General features: G+C 29.4%; 1 protein-coding gene across 1 annotated transcript; it reads right to left on the bottom strand.

Annotated features, from left to right (window-relative positions):
- Positions 1-395: 395 nt before the first annotated feature.
- Positions 396-1,418, bottom strand: LOC113375084 (putative inositol monophosphatase 3). Its single transcript, XM_026615032.1, has one exon. It carries the CDS (start codon positions 1,416-1,418, stop codon positions 396-398), a length of 1,023 nt encoding a protein of 340 aa, XP_026470817.1.
- Between the last annotated feature and the right edge of the window lie 24,721 nt (positions 1,419-26,139).

The following is a 26,139-nucleotide window of genomic DNA, read 5'->3' as shown; positions in this document are numbered from 1 at the left end:
TATTGCTTTAACTTGAAAACTATTTTGTTTTGGCTTTCTTATTTCATCACTAATGAAATTATTATTATTCTATATTTGTATTTATATATATTATTCTATATTTGTGTTCTATATTTGTATTAAAAATAATTGACATCATTTCTTAATTTTTATTTATAAATTGTATTTTCCCAAAACTGTGTCAATTTACAAACAACTTTAACTAAATTATCTATTCTATCATATAGTAATTCATTACATACTTTTGTATCAAATTGAATTTATCTGAGAATCACATAACTATCAAAAATCTATTGACAAAAATATTTATCATAATCTAATTTTAAATTTTTAACTTTTTAATTTTTTAACTCTTTACCCCACCACTATTTTACTCTTCTTCAACATCTTTTACCTCATTTAATCCGACCCTGGAGTTGTTCCACATACATATTATGATCCTTCAAAGCTGCCAACAAGCCTCCTTTGTTCTTTGGATTAGAAGTGGATGAATAGTCTATTTTATCACCAACTACAGTTGTCATGTCTCCATCGAGGTAGTTCAGAATTGCATTGGCTGCACAAATTTTCCATTTTTTTATCACCGTGGTGTGGATGTAGACTGTTGCGTTTCCTTGGGCGATTTGCATGGCCTTGTAACCTGCTCCACTAGCTGGTATAACTTTGGTTCGGGCTCCAAATGCAGTCTTTGTGATATTTCTGACACCTCCGGCATGTGATCTCGATACAATGAATGTGGGATCTGCATTTTCAGTCTTTTCTGTCACTAGTTTATTTTTAATCTGCAGTAAACTGTCGGAAGCTGCGTGTCCAATCCAAGCCCAATAAGTCTTTTGTTTAAATGGGAAATGTATAATTCCAACAACCGGTTTTCCTCTCACTGCCACACACACCATTGTCGTCACATATTGGTATAGGTTTTTGGTGAATTCTTTTGTAGCATCCAAAGGATCAATCCAAACAGTAATATCCTCCGTATTAACATTCTCATCGAGCAATTTGTGCACATCAGTATCCAACAGGGCAGAGTCCAACTCCAGAGGCTTCATCACCGGACATTCAGCCTCTGAAATCTTTTCTTCCGAAATAATCTTTATATTGGGATACATTTTATTCAAACCATAGTACATAACACAATGTGATCTCAAATCTGCATTAGTCACAAGATCCTTAGCGCCTTTTCTAGTCTTCCCTTTGCTCTTCAAATCCAAATTTTTAGTCTTCGAAATCAGAACAACTTCTTTTCCACCATTAACTGCCGCTTCAACGGAACCAATAATTAGCTGGCGAATATTAGTTAAATTAGATTTTTCATTATCACCATCACTTGGTAATTTAGCGTAGTAGAATAACATAACTGCTACTACAAAAATCACTAATAAACCGCAACGGTTTATTTTGATTCCGTTTAAATTCATCTTGAAAGTATTATCACAAATTGAGGTTAAATTGAAAGCAGAGAACGAGCATTATCGTTTATTATTGTTTCTTTAAATATATATTTTTTATTCGTATATAAACTTTTTAATCTGATTGTAAAAAAGAAAACAGTGAGTTTTTTGACATGTATCATTTGTTTTTATTTTTGATAAACTTACACAGCCTCTCAGTTCAATGCTGTATGTATATCTAGATTGAGACTATGATAAGCGGGACATTTTATATTTTATATGGACATTATATTATATGGATATATATATATATATATATATATATATATATAATATACTAATGGAAATGTCCATGTATTCTAATATAATAGTTAAGATCATTTGTTCTCAGTAGAATTGTCCAAATTACTCTTGCACTACTTAATGAACCCAATTCTTATTGGAGCCAAATAGTCTGATTTTGTTTTTGTGACTGATTTAAATTATATTCCTATAGATACTTGTTTAACGCCATCAATGACACATATTCGAAACTTTTCCAATTATAATCCCGTCCATATTTATATTTTGTTATACAATTACAACTGAGAATGATATTCTTTGGACACTTTTTCAGAAGAAGTTATAGAAATAATAGACGGTCGTAGATGTATTGCCTTTAGGAAACTTTATTGACTGAAAATGTCGTTATTCTGGAATTTAGTCCATAATTCACTATTTTTTGTACTATTAGTAAATTAAATTTATAAATAAATATTATTATATTATCAATAACTCCGCCAAGACAATTATATATGTTAAATTCGATTACTATTATATAATTATTACTATCATTGTTATAATTAATTTCATAAACTTATTTCTCATAATGGCTTTTAAATATTCTTATACAATATAATTGATACAATAAAAGTTACATGTTCTACTAAATTGCTGAGAAAAGGTTAATAACGTTCATATACATTACAATACAATACATATTACATATACGATAAGTTTTTTTCCATAAATCAAATCTAATTTTTGTACATAAAGACTAAATTATGGCCCTCATCCAATGATTTTGTGTCAGAACATAATTTTGTATCTAAACTACTCTTCTTCAAATAGAGCACGAAGACATTATTATATGAATTATTGCTTTTGTAACTAGAAAAGTTTCGGTACAAAAATAGAACTTTTCACATAGCAGATATACAAGTATAATATATATATATACGTATATATATATATATATATATATATATATATATATATATATATATATATATACCTTGTAGAGCGGAATGTTAATAAAGCTCAGAGCTATATAATGCACTACATATTCTATTCTTAAAGTATGGCTGGAGAATAAATTAAAGTCGAAGAAAAATAAAAGTCAGTCAACCGTCATTTAGTACTCAGTATGTTAATTTGTCCCTTGCATTGCAGAGTTTCTAAACTCTCGTTAAGTCGAGAATATTAACCGTTTAACAACGAAAACTTAAATAATCTGTTCCATGAATTGAAATCTGCAAAGTTTAGTATAATATAATATCATATTGTTCAAAATATAATTTTATCTTGAATTATTTAAAAAGTAGTAATTAAGTTTACTACACCTGCGTCAAAAAGTCAGACGTAAGTTAGAGAACTGTAGTGGGAAATTATTAATGATTAATTAATATGGTAATAAAAGTAATATTTTAATTTTAGTTATCAGCGTTTTAATATATTTAATATTAATACATTAATACCAAATCTCGTAAATGAATATATTATAGGGTAGAGCTGGGATTAAAGACCTGTGGTAAAAAGGTTTACCCAAAACAAGTAAAAATCCGATTTTTTTCCGAATAACCAGCCATTGTCTTAATTCTTACGACGTCACTATCAGGAGATCAACGGAAATGTTTGAAAACCCATAACATAAGGATTTTCTTTCGTTGTTAGTTTTTTTGGTTGTGAGCACTGTTGTTTAGCTTACGAGACCTCAATTAATTAATATGTATACGTTATTTAATTGTTTTATAAGGTGTATTGTTAATTTTAAATTAAATCTACAGTTTATTTTACATAACCTCTATAAGAGCTTACATCTGGGTGGGTTAAAAAGGATCAAACTGAACCTTTAAATTGGCACAGGTGTCAACAATAACAAATAAAAACCTTAAGACACATTGCTGGAACTTCATGCTGGAAAAGATTCAATTTTTTTTTAACTTTTAAAAATTTTTTTTGAGAATTTTGAAATTTTTGAAAAAGAATTTTTTTTTTATTTTTCGAAATATTTTAGATATTTTGAACTTTTTTTCAAAGCAATCGCGCTGCTTTGGCTGTTTATAGGCGAAATATCAAAGCGCGTAAGCGCCGCGTGGCCGCCTAACGAATGTTACGGAGTTCACAAAAATGTAAACAAATTTCATATTTTTTATAAAAATCTCTACAAATCTGATAAATTGATGTGCATATGTCTAATGATCCAATAATAATCAAAATGATCGCCAGTATTGCATTTATTTTACTTTCTTACTCAATCTTCGAAACATTCTCAAAAATTTGATCATTTTTTTATTTTGTGAGTACAAGTAAAATGTTTTTTGAATTATTGAAATCGGACGATCTTTTCAAAACTGAATTACCATTTTAGATACTTTTTGCCCCGTGTCTTCGAAAGGGTCTAAGTATTTTATTTTGAAAATGTTGCATTATTTGTAAATAACTAACTTTAGCAGCACCCCATAGATGGATGCCATACATCCAAACTGGTTTAACCTTGTATAATGAAATTGCAATCTACTACTGAGTAGCCAAATCATCGACCTTCGAAGGTGTTCTGGATGTTCACCCTGTTTTGCATATGGATTTTTCAGTTTAGTTTCTTGTCTAGGTACATCCCCAAATACTTTACGTGATTGCGGTTTAGAGTTTGAACATTATATATTTTGACGAGAAACTTAATTTAACGCAATGAAATAAATGACAAGTTATTATATAAAATAACTACACCTCTCTCTCTCATTCCATATCCTCAAATAATATTATTGTTATAAGTCAAATATAATTTGATGTTACATAATAAAATCATTCAATTCAATCATAAAGAAAATTCATTTTGCTGGTAAGAGAACGGCAAATATTTTATTATCTACCTATTTCCATAGAAATGTGTTTTCTATATCAATTTATGAAATACCTACTCCTTATAGTATTCTTATGTCCCATTGATGTGCTCTTTAGACTTATATTCAATCAATAAATAGTTTATTTGTCCTTTCACATGACATCCCGAACGATTGCCTATTCAGTTGTAGCTCTGCCTTTCCGTATCGCAACGTAGCTATTTTATTGCTTGTTCAATGCGAACCGAATAATTCCGGACGGAGTGTTCCTTACTACTAGTACGACATTTAATAGGATCACATTTTTATTGAGGCTTTTTTAGGTACCTTGTTGAAATAAATTGCGATTATAGGTACTGACATACTGATATTTATTAATTAATTATATTATTATTGTAACTAATATTGAACTACATCACGGCACATAACACATATCAAACAAATAACAATTGGTCTATATTCAATAAAATTACCAGTTAATCCCTAATTACAGAAGAAATCTTTTTTTTACTATTTTCTAATATTTGTAATCTGTCTCTTTTTACCCCAAACTCGAGTTAAGTGTCAGCAAACAGATTCAATATCGTACTTTTAATTTTAATGGGATTTTATGAAATATTATCTTTATTATTCAATCAAGGTAAAATAAAACAAATTATTGGATTTTTTTGACTGTATATAACTGTGTTTCTGGTACTCATTAGCAAATTTTGAATCACTATTAATTCAATTTATCTCTTGTTCATTTTTTAAAACTTAATTTAGTTTTGTTGATTCTTTTACCCTGAACAAATTTTATACCTATTTTTGAGATAATGCCAGTGGACATTTTTACTCGTGGTCCTTTAACTAATATTTGAAGTATGTTCACTAACTATAATTTTTTATAACCTAAAACAAAATCTTTGCTGTATTTCGAATATTTTTTATTTATTTATTTATTTATTTATTTGACAAGCCGTCGGTATAATAATATTATAATGCGGCTTAAGTCAATATTTTACAGGTTTAATATAATTTAATTAATTATTAGCTAGTTTATTACTTATTTAATTTTCAATTTATTTACTATAAACTTATTTATATTTAATTAATTTTAATTATTTTCAAATATAACTAGTTTGCTGCAAGTATTTTTTAAAAATTTAATAAGTATTTTAATAAGCTTTACAATACTTTACGGAATCTTCAAAACTTATGTAAATTGTTTATTAATATTTTTAATACTTATTTAAGTTATCAATATAAAAACTGTTTTACAACTTATGGAATGCTGATGGTAAAGTGTGCCTCATCTACAGTGCTTATAATAATAGTATGGGTATTTTCTTTATTATAATTATAGTTTGTTTCAAAACTATTTTAGATTTTTAGAATTTTAACCCAATGGAATTTATGAGATATCGTTTTTTTATAATTCCAATTTCCGTTTGTTCTTTTGTGGGTTTCCTTGCGCAAGAAAAAGAAACAGTATTCTAGAACTTATAGATAAGTAAAATATAGAAGACAGTGTGTCGAATCATATTGTTTTTAGAATATATTCTTTATATTCAAAACAATAAATCAAATAAAAATAGTTAAATTTTGAATTTTTACATGATATAGCGATCAATGATTATTATACTGAATTCCGATTTATTATCACATTTAGTTGAATTGATTTATTATTATTTATATCCTAATGTATATAATTCCAAACAATCATCGCTAATTATGCAATTTTAATTTCTTCATTATATTAAATACATGATAGTCAATCATTTAATTTACATATTACATATATCATCTTACATATCACCATGATATATTATATATGTTTAACTTATTCTACCCTTTACATATTCAATTTAATTTTTTTAATGCTGAAATAAAAAATACACACAACTTTATAATTTTATCGTACTATCACAAATTCTTATTTAATAAATATACATTTTAGTTTAGTTACATTTTAGTAGTCCCATAATTTTTTTTATCATATAGCACGCTATAACTGATTCAATATCTACTTTTTGTGAAGTGCGCCACTAAAATTTGATTAATATCAAAATATTTAATGAATAACAAAATAAATTTAATATTAGGTCTATTATCAAAACAATTCTTAGATATTGGCGACGTAAAAGTTATCATCGATAAAACTAGATGCGTCAAAATATCGATTGATTCTTGCATAATCACTGATTTCCAGGATTTTTGCTTTGTACAAATATTTTCCGATGTGCACACAAAATACTAAGTTCATGAATGACTTGCAGAAATAGCAATTAATATTAAAATCTGAAGACCGAAATCTGAACCGTTTTTGAAAGGAAACTCGGTACCATACAAATATATGGCAAAACAGTAAAGATTTTCTAGAGTGTTTCAAATCTCACTTTATCCGCTAGACATGCCAACGTAATTCAAAATTTAATATTAGAATTTTGCTGTGTAATTCAAATGTAACGAAATGATAAGCGCGGTAATAATATATAAAAAAATCTTTAATATTCCCATAATTTTCACTTATAATACCACATTCACAATAAGTTATTTTTTGTATTGAAAATTTTCTAGAAATAGTTTTTTTTGGCTTAACAATATTTGCCGAATGTATATCATTGGTATATTTCATAAATATATAAATAAGCACAAAAAACATTGCTCGCGGTAGCTTTCTTTTTGAATATGTTATATTACTAAATATTGTTATATCACGAGAACACAGAGGTAACCGAACACATTTATTTATATATTTACTTATTATTGTGTAAAATTTTCCCTCGTTTTTTGGCTGAGCAAATATATCACAAATATATTTTATATATTAGATATGAAAATACATCTTTCAAATAATAATTAATTTGCCTTAATAATATCTAATTTCTTATACACTTTATCTTCAACAAAATACCTCATTAGATGTTGCCTTCAAATGCAAATATGATACGCGCCTGAGTTTACCTCAGGCGAAGGCATTCCCGACGTTTTAATTTTTAATCTGAGAGTATAAACATTTTTTAATAATTCTCCTTTGGCGTGATATAATGACAATTAAAAAATGCGTAATTTTAATAGCGCTTCATCCGCGGCCTGGCGTATTTTATTCGCCCGTATTTAGCCGTAGTGCTTTTCCGGAAACCCAGTCGAATGACCGGTCCGCCAGTCAGCGTGAAACATTCGTAATTTGTAAAACGAAATAAAAAAGTTACGTCCCGAACAAAAAGTAGCGCACAAGGACAAATAGGCGAGGTGCCAGGGAACAGTTTACTCATCACTATTTTCTCAATAACATCTTAATATTGTAGAATATTATACTTGTTTTACCATATTATTATATTTACTATAAATGTATTCTCCTTTATTGAAATTTAATTTATTACTGTGTGTGCGTGTTCGGGTATATTTTTCTCGACTATATCGGCTACACGGTTCAACCGATTTGAATGATTCAAAAATATTCGATTTCTATTTATAAGGAAACGTGCTGATTAGTTTTTGGATAAGGCAGGTCCAGCTGTTTCAAAAATACGGGCCAAAAAGTGCCAGAAAGAACGAAGGGTTCGATTTTAATCATTCAAAAAATATTTTACTTGCATTGACAAAACGTAGAACTGGTTAATTTTTTTGGGAAGACAGGTGTGGCGATTTCGGAGATCGAGTGAAAAAAGTAAAAAATACCCATTTGACGGTCTAAAATGATCATTAGACATATGCAAATCAAATTCTAAGATATTTTATAGAGATTTTAATAAGAATAAATTTCATTTACATTTAATCTGCGACGCGCTTCTATATTTCTTCTCTGTGCAACGCGATTGCTTTGCAAAAAAGTTTAAAATTTATGAAACATTTCGAAATATAAAAAATACATTTTTAAAAAAAATACATTTTTTTCAAAAGTTTCAAAATTCTCAGAAATCAATTTTTTTCAAAATTTAAAAAAATTTCTTAATATTTTACAAAAAAAACGGGAAATTACTGAAATGTGTCTTAAGACACGAAGCTTTGCACTACTAATTTATTTATTAATTTAATTTATGTTTTTCCTCTTTTTCTTTTTTTTCTGTGATTATCAATACCACTTTTATCTTTTAGACTATGATTTAAGGGCCGATTCTGCCGTAAAATAGACCAATGTTACTTTACCTTTGGTTTTATTTCTCGTAAGTCATGACAAAGAGACATTATTAAGTTGCACTCACGATAAAATTGTAATTTCACATTTGTTTCATTTGTAGGTTTTATGTGTAAATCGCCTTTATGTATAAAAATTAAATATAATACATAGCTTGACAGTGTGTGAGTATCAAATCATATGTTTATAGAGTAGAGTAGGGCGGCGCTAGTTGAATTTTTTTTACTTAAACGGATGTAGCTCCTCAATGAAAAGTCTCAATAAATTGCTATACGGCTTATTGGATTTGTTGTTTATCGCTTAACAAAAGTGTTAATACTATTTTTTGGTAATAAGTAAAATTAAAAAGCTACAGCTGTTTAAATGCAAAAAGTCAAGAATGCTCAATGTACTTCATAGGTGGGGCAAGTTGTTTAAAATCATTATTTCTTTATATTATTACTCATAGACTTAGCTTAACTCTTAAAAATAATATTTAATTTGTGGAAGTTAATGGTAATTGTCTTAGTGACAGAACAAGTTTAGCAACTATGCTAAACTAACCCCAACTCGGAATTTCAAAATAAAAGTGAGTTTATAAAAAAAACGTGAGAATTATACCCAGAACCTCTGTCCATATTAAAAGTACTATAATTATATGGAAGAATAACATTTACCTGATTAAAAATAAAAAACATTTTACTAAACCAGACGAAAACTTGTGATGAATGACTTTTTTACTTTTTGGTCTCAAAATAAACAAATCGGCCGTGAGCCTCACTCATTTGTCCAGCGGCCACTAGCGATCGCGGGATGTTTATTTCTCCAAAACCTCTATCTTTCCGCCATATAATGCCTAAACGGATGGTGAATAGTTTTCGAGATATTTTGATTGCTCAACTTGCCCCTATGCTTAACTAGCGCCGCTCTGCCCTAACATAACATTTCTATTTTATCAGACAAGGAGCTACTTAAATCTTCAAGTGTAAGTTAAATCAAATACTTGCTACTGAGAGAAAGAAAAAGTTGAAAATATTGTAAGAAAAATATAGCGTACATATTATTATTCTCTGTATAATTGTCGAAACTGTCCAAAAGCTATGTCTATGGTGTTATTCGAATAATCTATGCAATCTCGACTAATAACACCTAGCCTGCAAATGACTTAAATTTCAAAATATAACATTAGTCCACGCCTATTTTCTTTTCAGGTGCAACTACTGCACTTAAAATGACATGTGCCAGATTTCGGCATCAGTGCTATTTGTAGGTTTTACTAGTTGATTGTCTATAATACTCGACTAACACCACAATCGAAGCTTTTCGACAGTTTTGTGACTACCAACTCATGCAACTGCACAAAATTAGAACCCGGTAACGTAACATAGCAGTTTTTGACAATTGCTCATAACAGATAAAATTGTGCCAAAAAAACAACATTATTATATGGCCTCCTTCAGAATGATAAAAATGCATTACCTATTACCGTTTCGACCAGCCCGAAGCCTAGAATTCGTCGCCGGTTAGCAGAACTAGAACTGCAATGAATGAAAAGCATTAATCTTGTAGAGAGCGGCTTGAAAGCTCGTACACATTCGCCTGAGTTGCCAATACTGCTATAAGTTACATTGACACGGACACAATCGATGATGTACAACAAATGACTGATTTTTAACTTTACTTCAGCAAGTAAGTCGTTCTAGTGATTTATTGATAAGGATAAGGATATAAAACTGTGAGTCATTGTGTTTCATTATGCATTTTATCAAATCCGTTGATGTTTCTATTTTCAACATTTTGAATTAAAGATCTATAAATGAAAATACCATTAAGCTTAGAAAATCCGAAATAACTATCTCGAATTATTTAACAATAAAAATAATTTTTAATTTAACTTAAATCTTAACGAACGAGTTCCGTCATACTTGCGACATTATAAAAATTCTAATATTATCGAATGCCGTCATGCACGCGGCATGACGTGCCAATAAGAATTTTGGAATTTTCTTTCTATAATTTTCAATATGAGCACAATACAGATAGAAAATAAATTTAAATACGGGTCAATATAAGAGGAATTCCATCCTATTCAAATCTAATAAAGATATATTAATTATGATACAACCTTTCTCACTATGGAAATGAAGCACTTAATTTCTTAAAAACCTGTCGAATTACTGGGCATAGTTTTAGGTAATGCGCTCGTTCGTTAGAGATTAAATTTATACCAAGATTTTTTTTCATTATTATACAAAATGAATTGCAAGAATTGCCCTACAACGTACATAGGTCAAATGAACTAGAGAACATAAACTTGCATTTTATAATGGTAATACTTCATCGAACATCTAGATACTAATAAAAATACATTACGCACAAAAAATTATTTTTCACCGTTGGTTTTACATACATACAATAATCTTGAAAAATGGTTTTTAGGTAATTATTCTATGTACTTGCAGCAAGTAACATAATTTAAATATTAATTATTAATTATATTTTTTTGTGACTATAACATTTGATATTTAGATAATCTTCATGGAAGAATTTTGGTTTCAACAATTCTAAAAAACTTTATTCTTTCAATTTTTAAACAATTGAAGCATTTTTATATAAGAAAAAAATTATTAATCTTACTTTACTCGTGGGGACATATATCGTGTGTCCACCGGTAGCATTGCGGACCTGTAATGTTAGTACATTGTGTACCACCGGTGGACATGCAGTTTTCTACTGGTTAAATTATATAAATTTAACTTTTTTTAAAACGTTAAATAAGTGCTGATTCTTTGAACTTTAACCAAAAACGTTAATTAATTGCAGGTTAATTGTGAATAATAAAATAATAAATATTTAGACGCAAAATTATTAAAAAATTATTAAAAAATTTTGGACATCTGAAAATATATATATATATATATATATATATATATATAATATGAACAATATTTTATAATAACGATGTAACTTTGTTCCTCACCACCCAAGGGGTCAAGTTACTAGGCGCGTTTTTTTTATTGTGGTATCGCCACAGAGATCGCATACTTTTTAAATTTTGTAATCAAACATTTCATATTGAAACGGATATAGAGAAAAACGTGAAGTAGCGATTTCTACAGCCCTAATCCACCTAGACTCTATCAACTAATCCTAATTAATCTAATCCTAACTTGTGAAAAGCATATCTGAAAATGATCATGTATTACTTTAAGGATAAACTGTATTGCTAAACCCTCTAAGAATAATGCAAGACCTAATCTGAAAATGATAAATTAATTAATAGAACGTTATTGCATGTGCGTTTATAGAATTGGATAGTCGACGTGTTAAGACCCTATTTTCGCATAGATTTTTATAAACAACTCTGTGCTTTAAATTATGACGAGAGCGATAGGAGCAAAAATAATAACCTCTTTGTATAATTAGTTTTAATTTGAAGCCAGTAAACCAGTACTCAATTAAGTATAGAAGTATGGAAAATAATAGGTTGAAATTATTATATTGAAATCAAAAGTTAAGAGGATCAGCATCAACAGAAATTAGCGCAAAATCAATTATATTTTCGCAGAGTCAGTGCGTCTCTTACGAGAAAACGACAAATCTTTTTCTTGGATTTTGGAAGGAAATGAAGACCATGTCTGGTATAATCAAATCGGCTTACGTACTTATTAATATCAAATATCTGTACATTACTAAATATACGTCGACCATACATATTAAAAATACACCTATTCACATCATTAATTCTGGGATTCAAAGAAGGATTGTCATACCGATAAGGAATTTCGACTAAACAAAGATTGGTTTTGCTACATGAGCGAAAGGTTAGCTCTAATGCATCCCATATATCATAATCAGAAGAGGAATCATTCGTTCCAGCCATAACAATAACATAATCACGGACACCAAAATTAGCTACACGATCTGAAATACCTGCAATCACGTTTGAGAAATTCGCACCTGGTTTGACTGATGCTTCCACACTAAATTGAGGACCTAGCAGAGAACCTAAATGTTCAGACCACGATCTGCCATGGCTGTCAGACAAAATCAAAAATTTTGATTTCGATGATGAAAAAGAAGAAAAAAATGCATTAGAAGAAAGAGATGCTCTGACCTGTTCACTGTTGTTTGAAACAGATGAAGAAAAAGAGGAGCTCGAAGGAACAGAATTGTGATCTGAGAAATTGGAACGGTTTACTGGCAAGTCCCTAAAATTCATCCTGTCTTATTTATTGTATCTTCGCAAATTTAAATCAGTAACTAATTGTTGTACTTATTCGCCTTACCTCAATGAGCAGAATTAATATTTTTGCTATATCAACTGATTTCTTTAAACGTATTACGTTATAAATGAATATTTGATTTTTAATTATATGACAAAATTTGTTGAATATAAATTTGTTTTATAGATTTTAAATCATGGCCTCCTGGCTAGTAAATTCGCAACGCATTTGCGACAAACAAATTCAAAGATTTTGAGTTTTTTTCTCAAATTTACCATTTCCGATGTAGACGTAGAATTGCAGAGAATAAGAACATTTTGTCAAAGAACTCAATTTTCTTATCTATATATCTATATTACCAACAAACATACATGCACATACAAAAATAAAATAAAGTGAACAGAAAGTCGAGAGATAGAGAAATACAGTATTAACATCTTATAGTTTATACTATTTGGCTTTTCGAAAGCTGTTTATTGATGTTAATTCAATAAAAGATAATTCATAAAGAATTTGATTCCCATCGATGTTGTGAAGTGCGCATGTATATTAAAAGATTGATCTAATCGCTTCTGAGATCGTCAAAAAAATTGTAAAATGGCATTCGATTGGATTTAGATCAGTGGCACGAAGACTTGCCAAGTTTTTCCAAAAAAAAAAATAATTAATCGCTTTTGTGTGTATATGAAGAATATTGCATAACCTAACTATTTAGTTGCTGTGAATTACCATTTAGCATATGCACATCCCACGTCGTTTAATTCATGACACTTAATACTTTACTTATAATATTTTAAATACTTCAATATCAAATATTAGTTGGATAGAATTGAAGCTTTCAAACCCGTTTGCTTTTGGTAGAAATTAGTAATAATACTTATTAATAAGCTCTAACTCACGGGCGTGAGTTAAAATATGTACCCATATGATATCGTGCAGCCGCGATGTTCATTTTTGTTTGAGAATATAGATCAAAAATATATTTTCAATTGAAAATAGCCTATTTACGGCACTGCGGTGTGAGATGGCGATGGAACATACTTTACGCTATTTTCCCTAAATTGAGTTAGAGTTTAACCAAACTCACAGACCTGCCCTAGGGCAGTATCCATTGTTAATTTTATTTTATGGCTAGATTCCCTCAAACGAGAACTGATTGAGACTAATCATCAATCATAATTTGCTGCAATCATTAACGTAGCCGTAATTGATTGATAAATGGTTAGTTAGCGAATCTGCTTAATTTGCCATTTTGTAAAAGGCTGTATTGCCGATACCTAATAAATGCCTCATTTAGTACAAACGATTCATTTATAATTGTTTCAGAATTATAATTATATATTTTTATAATCATATATTCATTGATGATATATTTATTTAATTTATTAGTTTTCACCTAACTTCGAAGGCATAATAGTTTGACTCTAATTACATGCTAGCAATTTATTGATGTATTATGGACTGCGTAATGATTACTAATAATTTACATCGAATGTGTATATTAATTGCTTGATAATTATAGTTGCTTTGTTCAAATTAAAGCATCTATAATGACTATATATGGTAACAAGCAGCAATTATCAAATATATGTACCTTAATGGCGAAATGTTGTAGGTATTTTATATATACAATATACAACGTGATTACTCTCATAATTTAAATACATATAATTAATTTAAATTGATAAATTGTATAAATACAATTAATTTAAATTAATAAAAATTTTAAATTGTTGTAGTTGCTGAATGATGACACGCATCTTGTGTCGAAACGTATAATTAAAAGTTTTTAATACTTTATACCTTTTTTATTTCGACGAATGGGCTGCTAGTCACTTTGAAATATGTATATATGTTCGACATTCTTCTCTTATTACCTTTGCTAGCCTGCATGCATTTATTTATACCCCTTACCCCGAAGGGTCTTGGATCAAATACCAAAATCCTGGTCAATTCCTTACCGCAGAGTAAAAACCAATGTCACTACTACACTTCAATCTTCTGATTGAAATCCCATTGCTCTAATTACTAATCCAAACCAAACTCTATCTATTATGTGTTTTCGAAAATCAATACGCCTAAAACTACCCGTAAACTAGACTGCTAATAACTGGAAACGAATGGCACACTCACTTTATACGTCTAATCTAAAATATTAACTTCGTGTAATATAATATGGGTAATGCATGGGAGAGGAAAGGCCGTACCCCGATTCAATTTCAAACTCGATTCTCTCAATGAAAATATTTTTATTTGATCAGTATTATAATCGTTCGTTGCGTGTCGGGTCCTCGCTAATTGTGTTTATCCCTGTCGGCTTTATAGGTTAATGAATGCACCCTTCTGATGTTTTTAACCCAGAAACAACATGTTGTAGTATACACAGCGAGCGCTTAATTGTTCGTTATGACAAATACAGTATGATTATCTTGAGCGGAACTTTGCGCGATGTTAGAATTAGCTTCGCTAAGCCCGGTATTATGTTGTACATTTTGTTTATTTTAGCAAATTAGCTGATTTACATACATAATGCGATTTCCTTCCAGATGAGATGAGGAACCATGCAAAATAGCGCTTTTAGCGATATGTATTATAGATTGTATATTTTGTAAAATACAATCAATAATTTTCGAATACGAAGCAATTTTTTTTTGTGTTGCAATTTATATTAGTGATCCAAATACAATTCTACAATTCTAATCAACTTTTCGAAAACGAAGTTTATATTTTTGCCACTAAATCAGTTTTGCTAAATTTATATTTTCACGAGGTTTCAAATTCTGCTTTACCATCTGATACTAAATAAAAGAAGGTTCCTTGCATATGTGAGTCAAAAGTTTTTTCATCCTCTATGGGCCAAAAAATATTGAAATAATAAATTAGTATTTATAAGCCTATATATACAATTGAAATAGAAAAAAAATTAAGCAATTTCATTGTAGTATATCTAATGTTCGAACTTCCGTGTATGAAAATGTATGCGTGGAATTTGGCACAACAGTTTGCATTTGGCGTTAAAACTAAATGAACATTGCATTTAGAACATTTAAATTTTGAAACTCCTTCTCTTCCGGGCTTTTTTGCATATAACGTTGTATTTAGCTGTTTTTAATTTCTCGTAGGGTAACTTATAGTAATCACAAAAAAAAACACAAATTAAAATTTTTGCATATTTTTACTTTTCAGAGATTTTTTAACATTTTGGCAAACCACAAGAAAAATGGATGTATGCGTGTGTGAGTGTGTGTGTAGTATGTATGTATGTATGTTTGGATACAATTTTTCGTCCACGATTTGGGGCGCACAAATCAACCGATTTGAATGGTTCAAAAAACATTCGATTCCCATCGATATGAAGACAGGTTAAAAAAATATTATATTTATTATATTGTTAAAAAAAGTCGAAACAATTTTTTTTTCTTCTTTTATTCTCTATTTTATTTACAGTTAATAAATTTTTATTACAGTTAGTAAAGTTTATTTAGATTAAGGACATTTAGTAAAATTCACAATTGTCAACTGTAATGGTACATTATAACAACTCAATAGTTATTTCTCCATTCGTTATAAATTACATTAACAATAATTCAATGATAATCATATTAACTTAACTGCTTTCTTATAAATACTTTTTTATAATTAATAACTAAGATATTTCAATCTTTATCAGGACAACTGATTATTGAAATAAAGTGGCGATTTTCTCTTCCATCTACGTCGATAGTTTTCTGTTATTAAGGAATTTGCCGGTGAATTTGGATGAGTGATGAGCTTCTTCCTATATAATTAAGTAAATTATATAATTGTAACTTTGTTCCTCACCACCCAAGGGGTCAAGTTACTAGGCGCGTTTTTTTTATTGTGGTATCGCCACAGAGATCGCATACTTTTTAAATTTTGTAATCAAACATTTCATATTGAAACGGATATAGAGAAAAACGTAAAGTAGCGATTTCTACAGCCCTAATCCACCTAGACTCTATCAACTAATCCTAATTAATTTAATCCTATCTCTGAAAATGATTATGTATAACTTCAAAGATAAAATGTATTACTAAAAACTCTAAGAATAATGCAAGACCTAATATAAATGTGATCAATTAATTAAGAGACCTATATTGCATGTGAATTTATAGAATTTGATAGTCGACGTGCTCAGACCCTATGTTCACATTGATTTTTATAAACGACTCTGTGCTTGCAATAATGGCGTGAGCTATAGGAGCAAAAATAATAACCTCTTTGTATAGTTTTAATTTGAAGTCAGTAAACCAGTACTCAATTAAGTATAAAAGTATGGAAAATAATATGTTGGAATTATTATATTGAAATCAAAAGTTAAGAGAATGAGCATCAACAGAAATTAGCGCAAAATCAATTATATTTTCGCAGGTTCAGTGCATCTCTTACGAGAAAACGACAAATCTTTTCCTTGGATTTAGGAAGAAAATGAAAACCATGCCTAGTGTAATCAAACCTACCTACGTACTTATTAATATCAAATATTTTCACATTACTAAATTTACGTCGACCGTACATATTAAAAATACACTTATTCACATCTTTAATTCTGGGGTTTAAAGAAGGATTGTCATACCGATAGGGAATTTCGACTAAACAAAGATTAGTTCTGCTACATGAGCGAAAGGTCAACTCTAACGCATCCCATATATCATAATCAGAATAATAATCATTCGTTCCAGCCATAACAACAACATGATCACGGACACCAAAATTAGCTACACTATCTGAAATTCCTGCAATCACGTTAGCGAAATCCGCAACTGGTTTGACTATTTCTTCCACAATAAATCGAGGACCTAGCAGAGAATTTAAATGGTCGGACCACAAACTACCATGGCTGTCAGACAAAAGCAATACTTTTGATTTCGATGAGAAAAAAGAAGCAAAAAATGCATTAGAAGAAAGAGACGCTCTGACCTCCTGTTCATCGTTGTTTGATGAAGAAAATGAGGTTGACATCTGTTGAAGAACAGATTTGTGGTCAAGGAAATTGGAAGGGTTTACTGACAAGTCCCTGGTATTCATTCTCTATTCTCTTTATTATATCTTTGAAAATTTAAATCAGTAACTAATTGTTATACTTACCACCTTACCTCAATGAGCAGATTAAATATGTTTGCTATATCAACTGATTTCTTTAAATGTTTTACGTTATAAATGAATATTTGATTTTTATTTATATGACAAATGTTAGGAATTTGTTTTATAAATTTTTAAATCATGGCCTCCTGACTAGTAAATTCGCAACGCACTCGCGATAAACAAATTAAAAGATGTTGAGATTTTTTCTTTTTTAAATTTTCCATTTTTTGTAGACGTAGAATTGCAGGGAATAAAAACATTTTGTCCAAGAACTTACTTTTTTATTGAAACAGTATTGACATCTTTTTGCCATCTTTATTATTTGGCTTTTGGGAAGCTATCTATTGATGTTAATTCTATAAAAGACAATTCAATGAAATTTGATTTCCACTGATACCAAAAGCGCATTTAGGAAAAGACTCATCGTTTCTAAGATCGTCAAAAAAGTTATAAAATGGATTTCGTTTGGATTTGGGGTGGTGTGGAGACTTGCCAAGTTTTTGCAAAAAAAAAACAAATTAAGTGCTTTTGTGTGTTTATGACGAATATTGCATAAGCTAATCATTTAGTTGCTGCGAATTATCATTTGACTTATGCATCTCCCTTTATTATATTTTATATATTGAAACCATATCAAACACTTGTTTACCTACCAACTTTTCAGTATTAAATTCTTTTGTCTTTGTGATTCCAATAGGCAACTATAACTTTTCAAAGCTTTTGGATTTTCTTTCAGAAATCTTTTTTAAATCATGACATTTAGTGCTTTATTTATAATATTTTAAATACTTCAATATTAAATAATAGTTCGACAGAATTGAAGATTTCTAATCCGTTTGCTTTTTGCCGTAGTATAAATAAGTAATGAATCGTACCATTGTTAGATTAAATGACGAGCAAAAATGATTTTTGTTGTAAATCAATTATGATTTGTTAGAACTTAATGTTTTTTTGTAAGTCACTTATCATTTTATTTTACTCTTTCTACAAAAATCAAATTCCAACATTATTGTCATAAGCTTTAATAACCATTAACTCGTTAATGATAATTATTGTTAACACCACATTCTGAATATTTGCTCGTCTAATATTTGTTTATAAAACTAAAAAATCTGTCAGTTTACAAATTTGAATAACAACTAAATGTGTCATATAAGATTACAACAATTCTAGATAAATATAATAGTATCGACAGTGTGAATGGATTCATGAAATCTATTTCAAGCAATTTCTTGAAGCGTATTTTCAATTTCAGCCCTTTGTGCAACTCTATTTTGCAAGAAATGCACATATGCGTAATCAGGCGTATTATTATTCATGGTTGACAATAGATTCAATCATCAATTGTTCGGGATGAAGTTTATGCATCGACCGGCGGGGACTTCATCAAGAAAGCTTTCATAAAACTTTCATAATAACCAGGAGAGTTCATAGTTGAGCAGTAAAGTTCGGCTAAGGCTTGCGTAAACAGAATGATATCAAATAATGAAACTAACGAAATCAAGGTACCCGTATCTAGTGGGATCATGTGATGTTCAAGTGGTGGAATGTATATTTGCTTTTTTTCTAGAAATAGATATTTTATATTCAAACCCTTAAGTAACTAATACGCTCAAAAAATTGTTGAATTTTGATACCTTTTATTTTTATCATTTCCTTTAAATAATTCGGCTTCAGTAAAAATATTTCCCAACTTTTCTAAAAAAAAGTTTGTTATTGCTACAAAATCTGACATATTAATTTTGTTTTATCGATAAATTCAAATCATTATAAATTGTTTGACACTGTTCTTGTCCTAGAATAGTATATATGTTTTTGACTTATGGTCAATGTTTTGTTAAAAACGTACGGGTCGTTTCTTCGTGGTTATTTGTCAAAAACAGTAATCTTTGACGGTTTTGATAGAACTTCGTATGATATTGAAATTCTTGGTCTTAACGAGTGTCGTAAATCATTATGCGTCTACGAAAAGTTGTTTATTATGAAAACTTATCAAAATTTGGTATGATGCACCTGGTCAAAATTTTAGAACACAATTTAAAAAGTTGCATAATATAAATTCTTATTGATTAAGATCATATCGGGGAAGGGTTTTGCAATATGCTACTTATATCTAATTATTGGTCTTTAAAATTTTAGGGAAAAAATATAAATAATATAATATTAGTAAGTTGCCTTAAGGGGGTTGTTCTTTTGTTTGTTACAAAAAATGCAAGGTATTTGTTTTTGTTTTTCTCGAAATGTATTTATCATAGAGACGTGCGGTTTTTTTAAACAAAAATTACAAAATCATAGAATATTAAAAAAAATTTTATAGTTATTTTTTCGCCGTCATTTTTTAACCAGGGGGCGCCAAAGTGGGCATTGCAAAATCGATCTCTTTTGCGGTGCCACAGATAACTCCGTTGCGCATCGCCTGAAACAAAAAAAAAAGAAACTACGTTGAAGAAGAAGTTTAAATCCAGTCCCCCTACCAAAATGAAAGAAAAGAAGCAAGAAGGAAAAAAATGGCAGCTATTTAAAAAAAAAAGTGTTAAAAAGGGCTTTTTCTTGGGACGAAAAGCTTCGCAAAATTTTTTTGCGTAATGTTATGAAGTTGTTTGAGGTAGGGGGACTAGGTATTACAGTGGTGAACAACTTAAAAAAAAAATGCAAGTCAATCCGACTTGTAGTTTTTTCTAAATTTGTGGCACCGCATTGGAAAAAGTCAATTTGAGAAAAACGTATTTAAAGTTTTTAATGTAATGTACTAAATACACCATTTAATTTAATGTACGAAATACACCATGGTGTTCAAAGATGCTGACACATTAAAAAGGTCATGTGCATGAGGTATTATAATGAAAAAGAGGAAGCTGGCATACAATAGCTCGCGAAGCGATAAAAAAACGCTTTTAGAGAATCATACATATAGAGATATATATATATCTATAACTTCGTCAAAAAAATAGATATTGAGATGATTTTTTTTTTTAAATAATTCTAAGGTTTTTAGCTTTCATAAAATCAAAAAATCTCAAAACCGAAACAAACAAAAATAAAAAAAGAACAACCCCCTTAATGAAAAATGCCACTTACAACTTATTATTATCAGTTTACACTACCTTTCGATTATGTATCTGTGCAGCTGTACAGAAATTCTAATGTTATTGAAGAATTCTATAATTGACCTCAATCATATATATAATTATATTTTTTTCAACATATATATAATTATATTTTTTGGCAAAACCATTACAACAAATTTATCGATATTCGATTTAGTGAAAGCGAATTTATTTTATCTTCCGTGAATATAAATAATATTTTTTGTTATTGAAATTAGGAGATTCGTTTTATCAAAATCCGAATGGCGTTTTAGCGGCTACATTTATCTTTACTTTTTAATAAAATTTTAATATCAATTTTTTATATTAATATTTTATATTACTCTGGAAAACCTAATGCCAAACATGTATACATAAATATTTTTAATCGTAACTTTAAAGCCAAACTAATTAGAATGCCATTAAACGTAAATACATAAAATATTTTTAATTTTTACAGCTAATTTTTATTTTAATTAAGATAATTTTTTTATAATTTTAAATATTAATGTTTTCATTAAAACATGGGTACGTCATATAGTTTACTTTGTGAATAAGTTGCATCATCACAACTGAAAAACGGGCATTTATTTTAGAAGCTTTGTTGGCATTAGTAGGGTATTATTAATTTAATTATTAATTATTAATTATAGGAAGAGCTTCGTACTCGTATAATTACAGTAGAGTTATAGATATAAAATAATAGTGTTCTGAGTATATTTTTTATAAAAGGTTTTATATTTAAATCATTTTCATCATTAAAGAAACCTTATGAATGGGGTAACAGATTTTTTCCTTCGAACGTTAATAATGGCTAACGAAGTATAGAATGTGATAGCAATTTCATGCTCTAATTATTTAATACTCTGAAATTGAGACTCGACGATTATAGAACGGAGAACGGGTAGTTTTTCTAAAGTTGTAAACACGACTTCTGGGTGCAATTTTACACCACTGGAACTAACTCCGGATTAATATTAACGCCGAGGATTAAACGGTTTACTATTTTAGTATTTTGGGGTCAATCCTGGGATTAAAATATATTTATAAACTGAACTGACTTATTCTGGTTTAAAAGCGTGATTTCATGCGATTTTTTAAGACCGTAAAAATATTTATACTGTATTTTTTTACAAATAAATCACCGTTGTCTTCGAGAACATAAAAAAGAAATAAAAATTTAAAACAGTCATAGTTTTGATTATAAATGGTGATGAAGTGAGTAGTCTCAAAAAATTTACATCTACTATACCCATGATCTTAGCCCGCAAACTTATGAATTACGGGCGAACTTTGTTTTATTTAATTTTTTTGCCTCAGAAATTAATTGGTACTTATGATTATACTTATAGATTAATTTTTGCTATTACTAATATAACTATGAATGTTTGTATATTTTTGAGTTATTACTTGATATTAGGACTTATGCATTAATGGGATGGGCAATCTACCGAGGAGTTAAGGATTTTTTTTGCAAAATAGCGACTGTCTGAATGAAAAAAAGTGCAATTTGTTTTGATAATCTCAATTTTTTTAAAAATAGTAAATATCGGAATTTAGGCATAATTTATACTGAAGAAAGTCTATAAGCAAGACTCTGTAAAAATTTCCAGAAAATCAGTCCAGTAGAAGTTGAGAAATTTTGAGTAGGGTAGGGCGGAGCTAGTTGAGCAAATTTTTACTTAAACGGATGTAGCTCCTCTGCTCCTCAATGAAAAGTCTCAATAAATTGCTATACGGCTTCATGGATTTGTTGTTTATCGCTTAACAAAAGTGTTAATACTATTATCATATTATTAACTACTAATGTAAATAAAAGTGTTAATACTATTATCATATTATTATTGGTAATGAGTAAAATTTAAAAGCTACAGCTGTTTAAATGCAAAAAGTCAAGTATGCTCAATGTACCCCATAGGTGGGGCAAATTGAGCACTAAGAAAGTATAATAAAATCATAGGTACAATGTCGATCAGTGATGAAACAAAATCAGTTTTTAATAACCAGTCTTTAGTCTTTATTGACAACGAAAACAAAACTTATAGTAATTTGCTTTGAATAATTAACGAAAAGTAGAATCAACAAAACAATATCGTATCTAAGGAATTATTTTACCATTATATTCAGTATTTTTGTTTAAAATTATTATTTTTTTATATTATTACTCATAGACTTAGCTTAAATCTTAAAAATAATAATTGATTTCTGGAAGTTAATGGTAATTGTCTTAGTGACAGAACATGTTTAGCAACTATGCTCAACTAACCCCAACTCGGAATTTCAAAATAAAAGTGAGTTTATAAAAAAAAACGTGAGAATTATACCCAAAATCTCTGTGCATATTAAAAGTACTATAATTATATGGAAGAATAACATTTACCTGATTAAAAATAAATAACATTTGACTAAACCAGACAAAAACTCGTGATGAATTACTTTTTTACTTTTTGGTCTCAAAATAAATAAAACGTCCGTGAGCCTCACTCATTTGTCCAGCGGCCACTAGCGATCGCGGGATGTTTATTTCTCCCAAACCCCTATCTTTCCGCCATATAATGCATAAACGGATGGTGAATAGTTTTCGAGATATTTCGATTGCTCAACTTGCCCCTATGCTCAACTAGCCTCGCTCTACCCTACCGCATGAAAAAAGATAGTTTCGAGAAAAATGCTCTTAAAGTTTTGCGGAGGAAAGGAACGGAGGAGTATTATCGTGTTTAAACGGTTCGAAACAGTTCAAACACTACATCTCTCAAAAAAAAATAGTTAAACTTTGAAAACATTAAAAAAAAATGATTTATTTTTTCAAATTTCAGACCAGAATACCATCAGAATACCTCCTTAAATTGTCACGGAAAACAAAGGACAGTGTTAATAATATGATGACCCATGTAAGCTTTCGGGATCAGGTTACAGGGAAAAGTGAAACTTCGTAGTAGCAGTCGCGTGACTCACCTTCTTGCTTCGTTCTTGTCCTAGGAACCGCACACATGTGCTAATAAGAAATAGCATCGATCTGGCTCCGATACAAAACCGCCAACAATAACGTAGCTGAAATAATACAGTATAAATATTCCCAAAGGCGGCAGTTCAGTTATCTAGATCTGTTTGCCGGCGGGCGGTTCTCCATTCAGGCAGAGGTGTATTTTTTGTTAGCGCGATATCGGTGCGCGCGGTTACGCGCTCCGCGAAGCGTTTTATTATTATTGATTGCGGGTCGTGTGCGTCTGGCCGTACGCTGCCGCTTGTTTGAATTTGAATACGGCTGCTGCAGAAGTCATATATCATGCCCCGTGATAGCGGTTACAGGCAACTGTAACGTTTCGTTTCGTATTTATCGCAGGAGCTACAAGAAAGGTAAGGGAAAAAATTATCCATTAATGCAGTATTGAGTACAATCGGTTAAGATGGTGATACTGGTTGACATGCATTCTACGTCGCCATATAAAATAAGTGTCGAGTAAATAATTCATTTATAAAAATGGTTTTCAAAAATAATGCACATTCTTAAAAAATCATATATTGCTAGGTAAAAATTCAAGAAAAAATATTTATGGTTCAAACAAAGAAAATAAAGAACTTCATATTTTAATGCAATTTAAAGTTCACCTGTAACCTGATTTTTCATAGTTGTTAACTCTTTCGCTACAAATGTCGCCCATCCGCATAACGTGCTGATTAGGGTTTATACAAAAACCGACATTTTGAAAAACCGGTTTTCGAATTTTAATTTTACCAGAAAACCGGTTTTAACCGGTTTTAGAATTTTATATAGAAAATAAATTTTTGCTCGAATATTCTGTAAAAATAAAAATTTATCTGCAAATTCTATATATACACTCACATCTACTTACATACATATATACTTTATATGTATATACGCATACATATACATACTTACACATATATGCATATTCACATATACGTACATAAATACATATAGATTTTTTAAAAAAACTATGATAATTAAGTAACATATAGTAATACATTGGTAACATAATATGACTTTGGTGATGTAATTAATTGCACAAAATATTATGGTGTTTAAGTTTTTTTCTTTATGTTAGCCTCAAAACTTTGTTGACGCATATCAAAAAAGTTTAAACTGCCGCAATACTAGTTTGGCTAGTCTATTTAGAGGGCTATTATGCACATACTTTTTTGAGGATTTTGCTGTACAGATTAATCTGTTGGATCGAAGTCCTGGCCTTCGAGTGACAAATTGTATCTTTTTTAAGAGTTCTGGTGATTCAATAAATCCGTTTACTCTCTTGTAAAAGAAAAGCAAGTCCGTGATTTTTCTACGCGCGGTAAAGGTGTTATTTCTGTTTTTCTTTATGATGTCATCAGCGTTGCATTCTTCTAGCTTTTTATAGTAGGCAAAGTTTGACACATGTTTCCCAAACTTATACTGCACCTTATTCAGTCTATTAATCAATAATAATTAATATTTATAATAATAGGGAAAAATAGTATCTAGCTTAATCAATTAACAATTTAAGATTGATAACAAATCAATTATTGAAAACTAGGGCTATCTTATACTACAACTTTCACCATATTTTATCGCAAAATAAACATTTTTCACAAATTTACAAAAGGCATTGAATAAAACTCGGCCAAGCCATTCCTTTGAGATTAGCAAAAAGTGCTTCTTTGTAAATGTTTCGAAAATGATGCTATCTGAAACTTGTTAATTTGTGCATTATTCACAGCAATTAATTGATAATTGTTTAAATAGATTTTTTATATCTGTGTCACCGAGCAGTCTACACACCTTCTCCGGTTGTATAAAAATATTATCATTAATTTAAATGATCAACTATTATCAAAAACTACGTAACGATGCACGTAATCTATCCAACATTTTCTTATAGCAGACGCTTAATATTTCACAAAACGATTTAAGTTTTTTAAAAAAATATTTCGATGTTCTTAATAAATTTCTGCATGGTGATAAAGTTCTTCGCAACTTATCTTTGAAACTTAGTAGTCCTTTGATAATTGGTTGAATTACATAAATTTATTAAAATTTGGAATAGTGGGCGATATACGACCAAAGTGTTTATGCACTCTGATTAATATAATTATAAATAATATTAATATTTTCGATAGATATCAATTGGATAT

The sequence above is a fragment of the Ctenocephalides felis genome, unplaced genomic scaffold (genome assembly GCF_003426905.1).
Source record: "Ctenocephalides felis isolate EL2017-DRISC unplaced genomic scaffold, ASM342690v1 CF-g0.4_SCAFFOLD_01886, whole genome shotgun sequence".
NCBI classification, from domain to species: Eukaryota; Metazoa; Arthropoda; class Insecta; order Siphonaptera; family Pulicidae; genus Ctenocephalides; species Ctenocephalides felis.
Note: the sequence above shows the minus strand (reverse complement) of the source record. Positions and strands in the feature narration are given on the sequence as shown.

Bases quoted from the DNA above. Each gene is read 5' to 3' on its own strand.
- LOC113375084 (XM_026615032.1), bottom strand. From the start codon at position 1,418: ATGAATTTAAACGGAATCAAAATAAACCGTTGCGGTTTATTAGTGATT.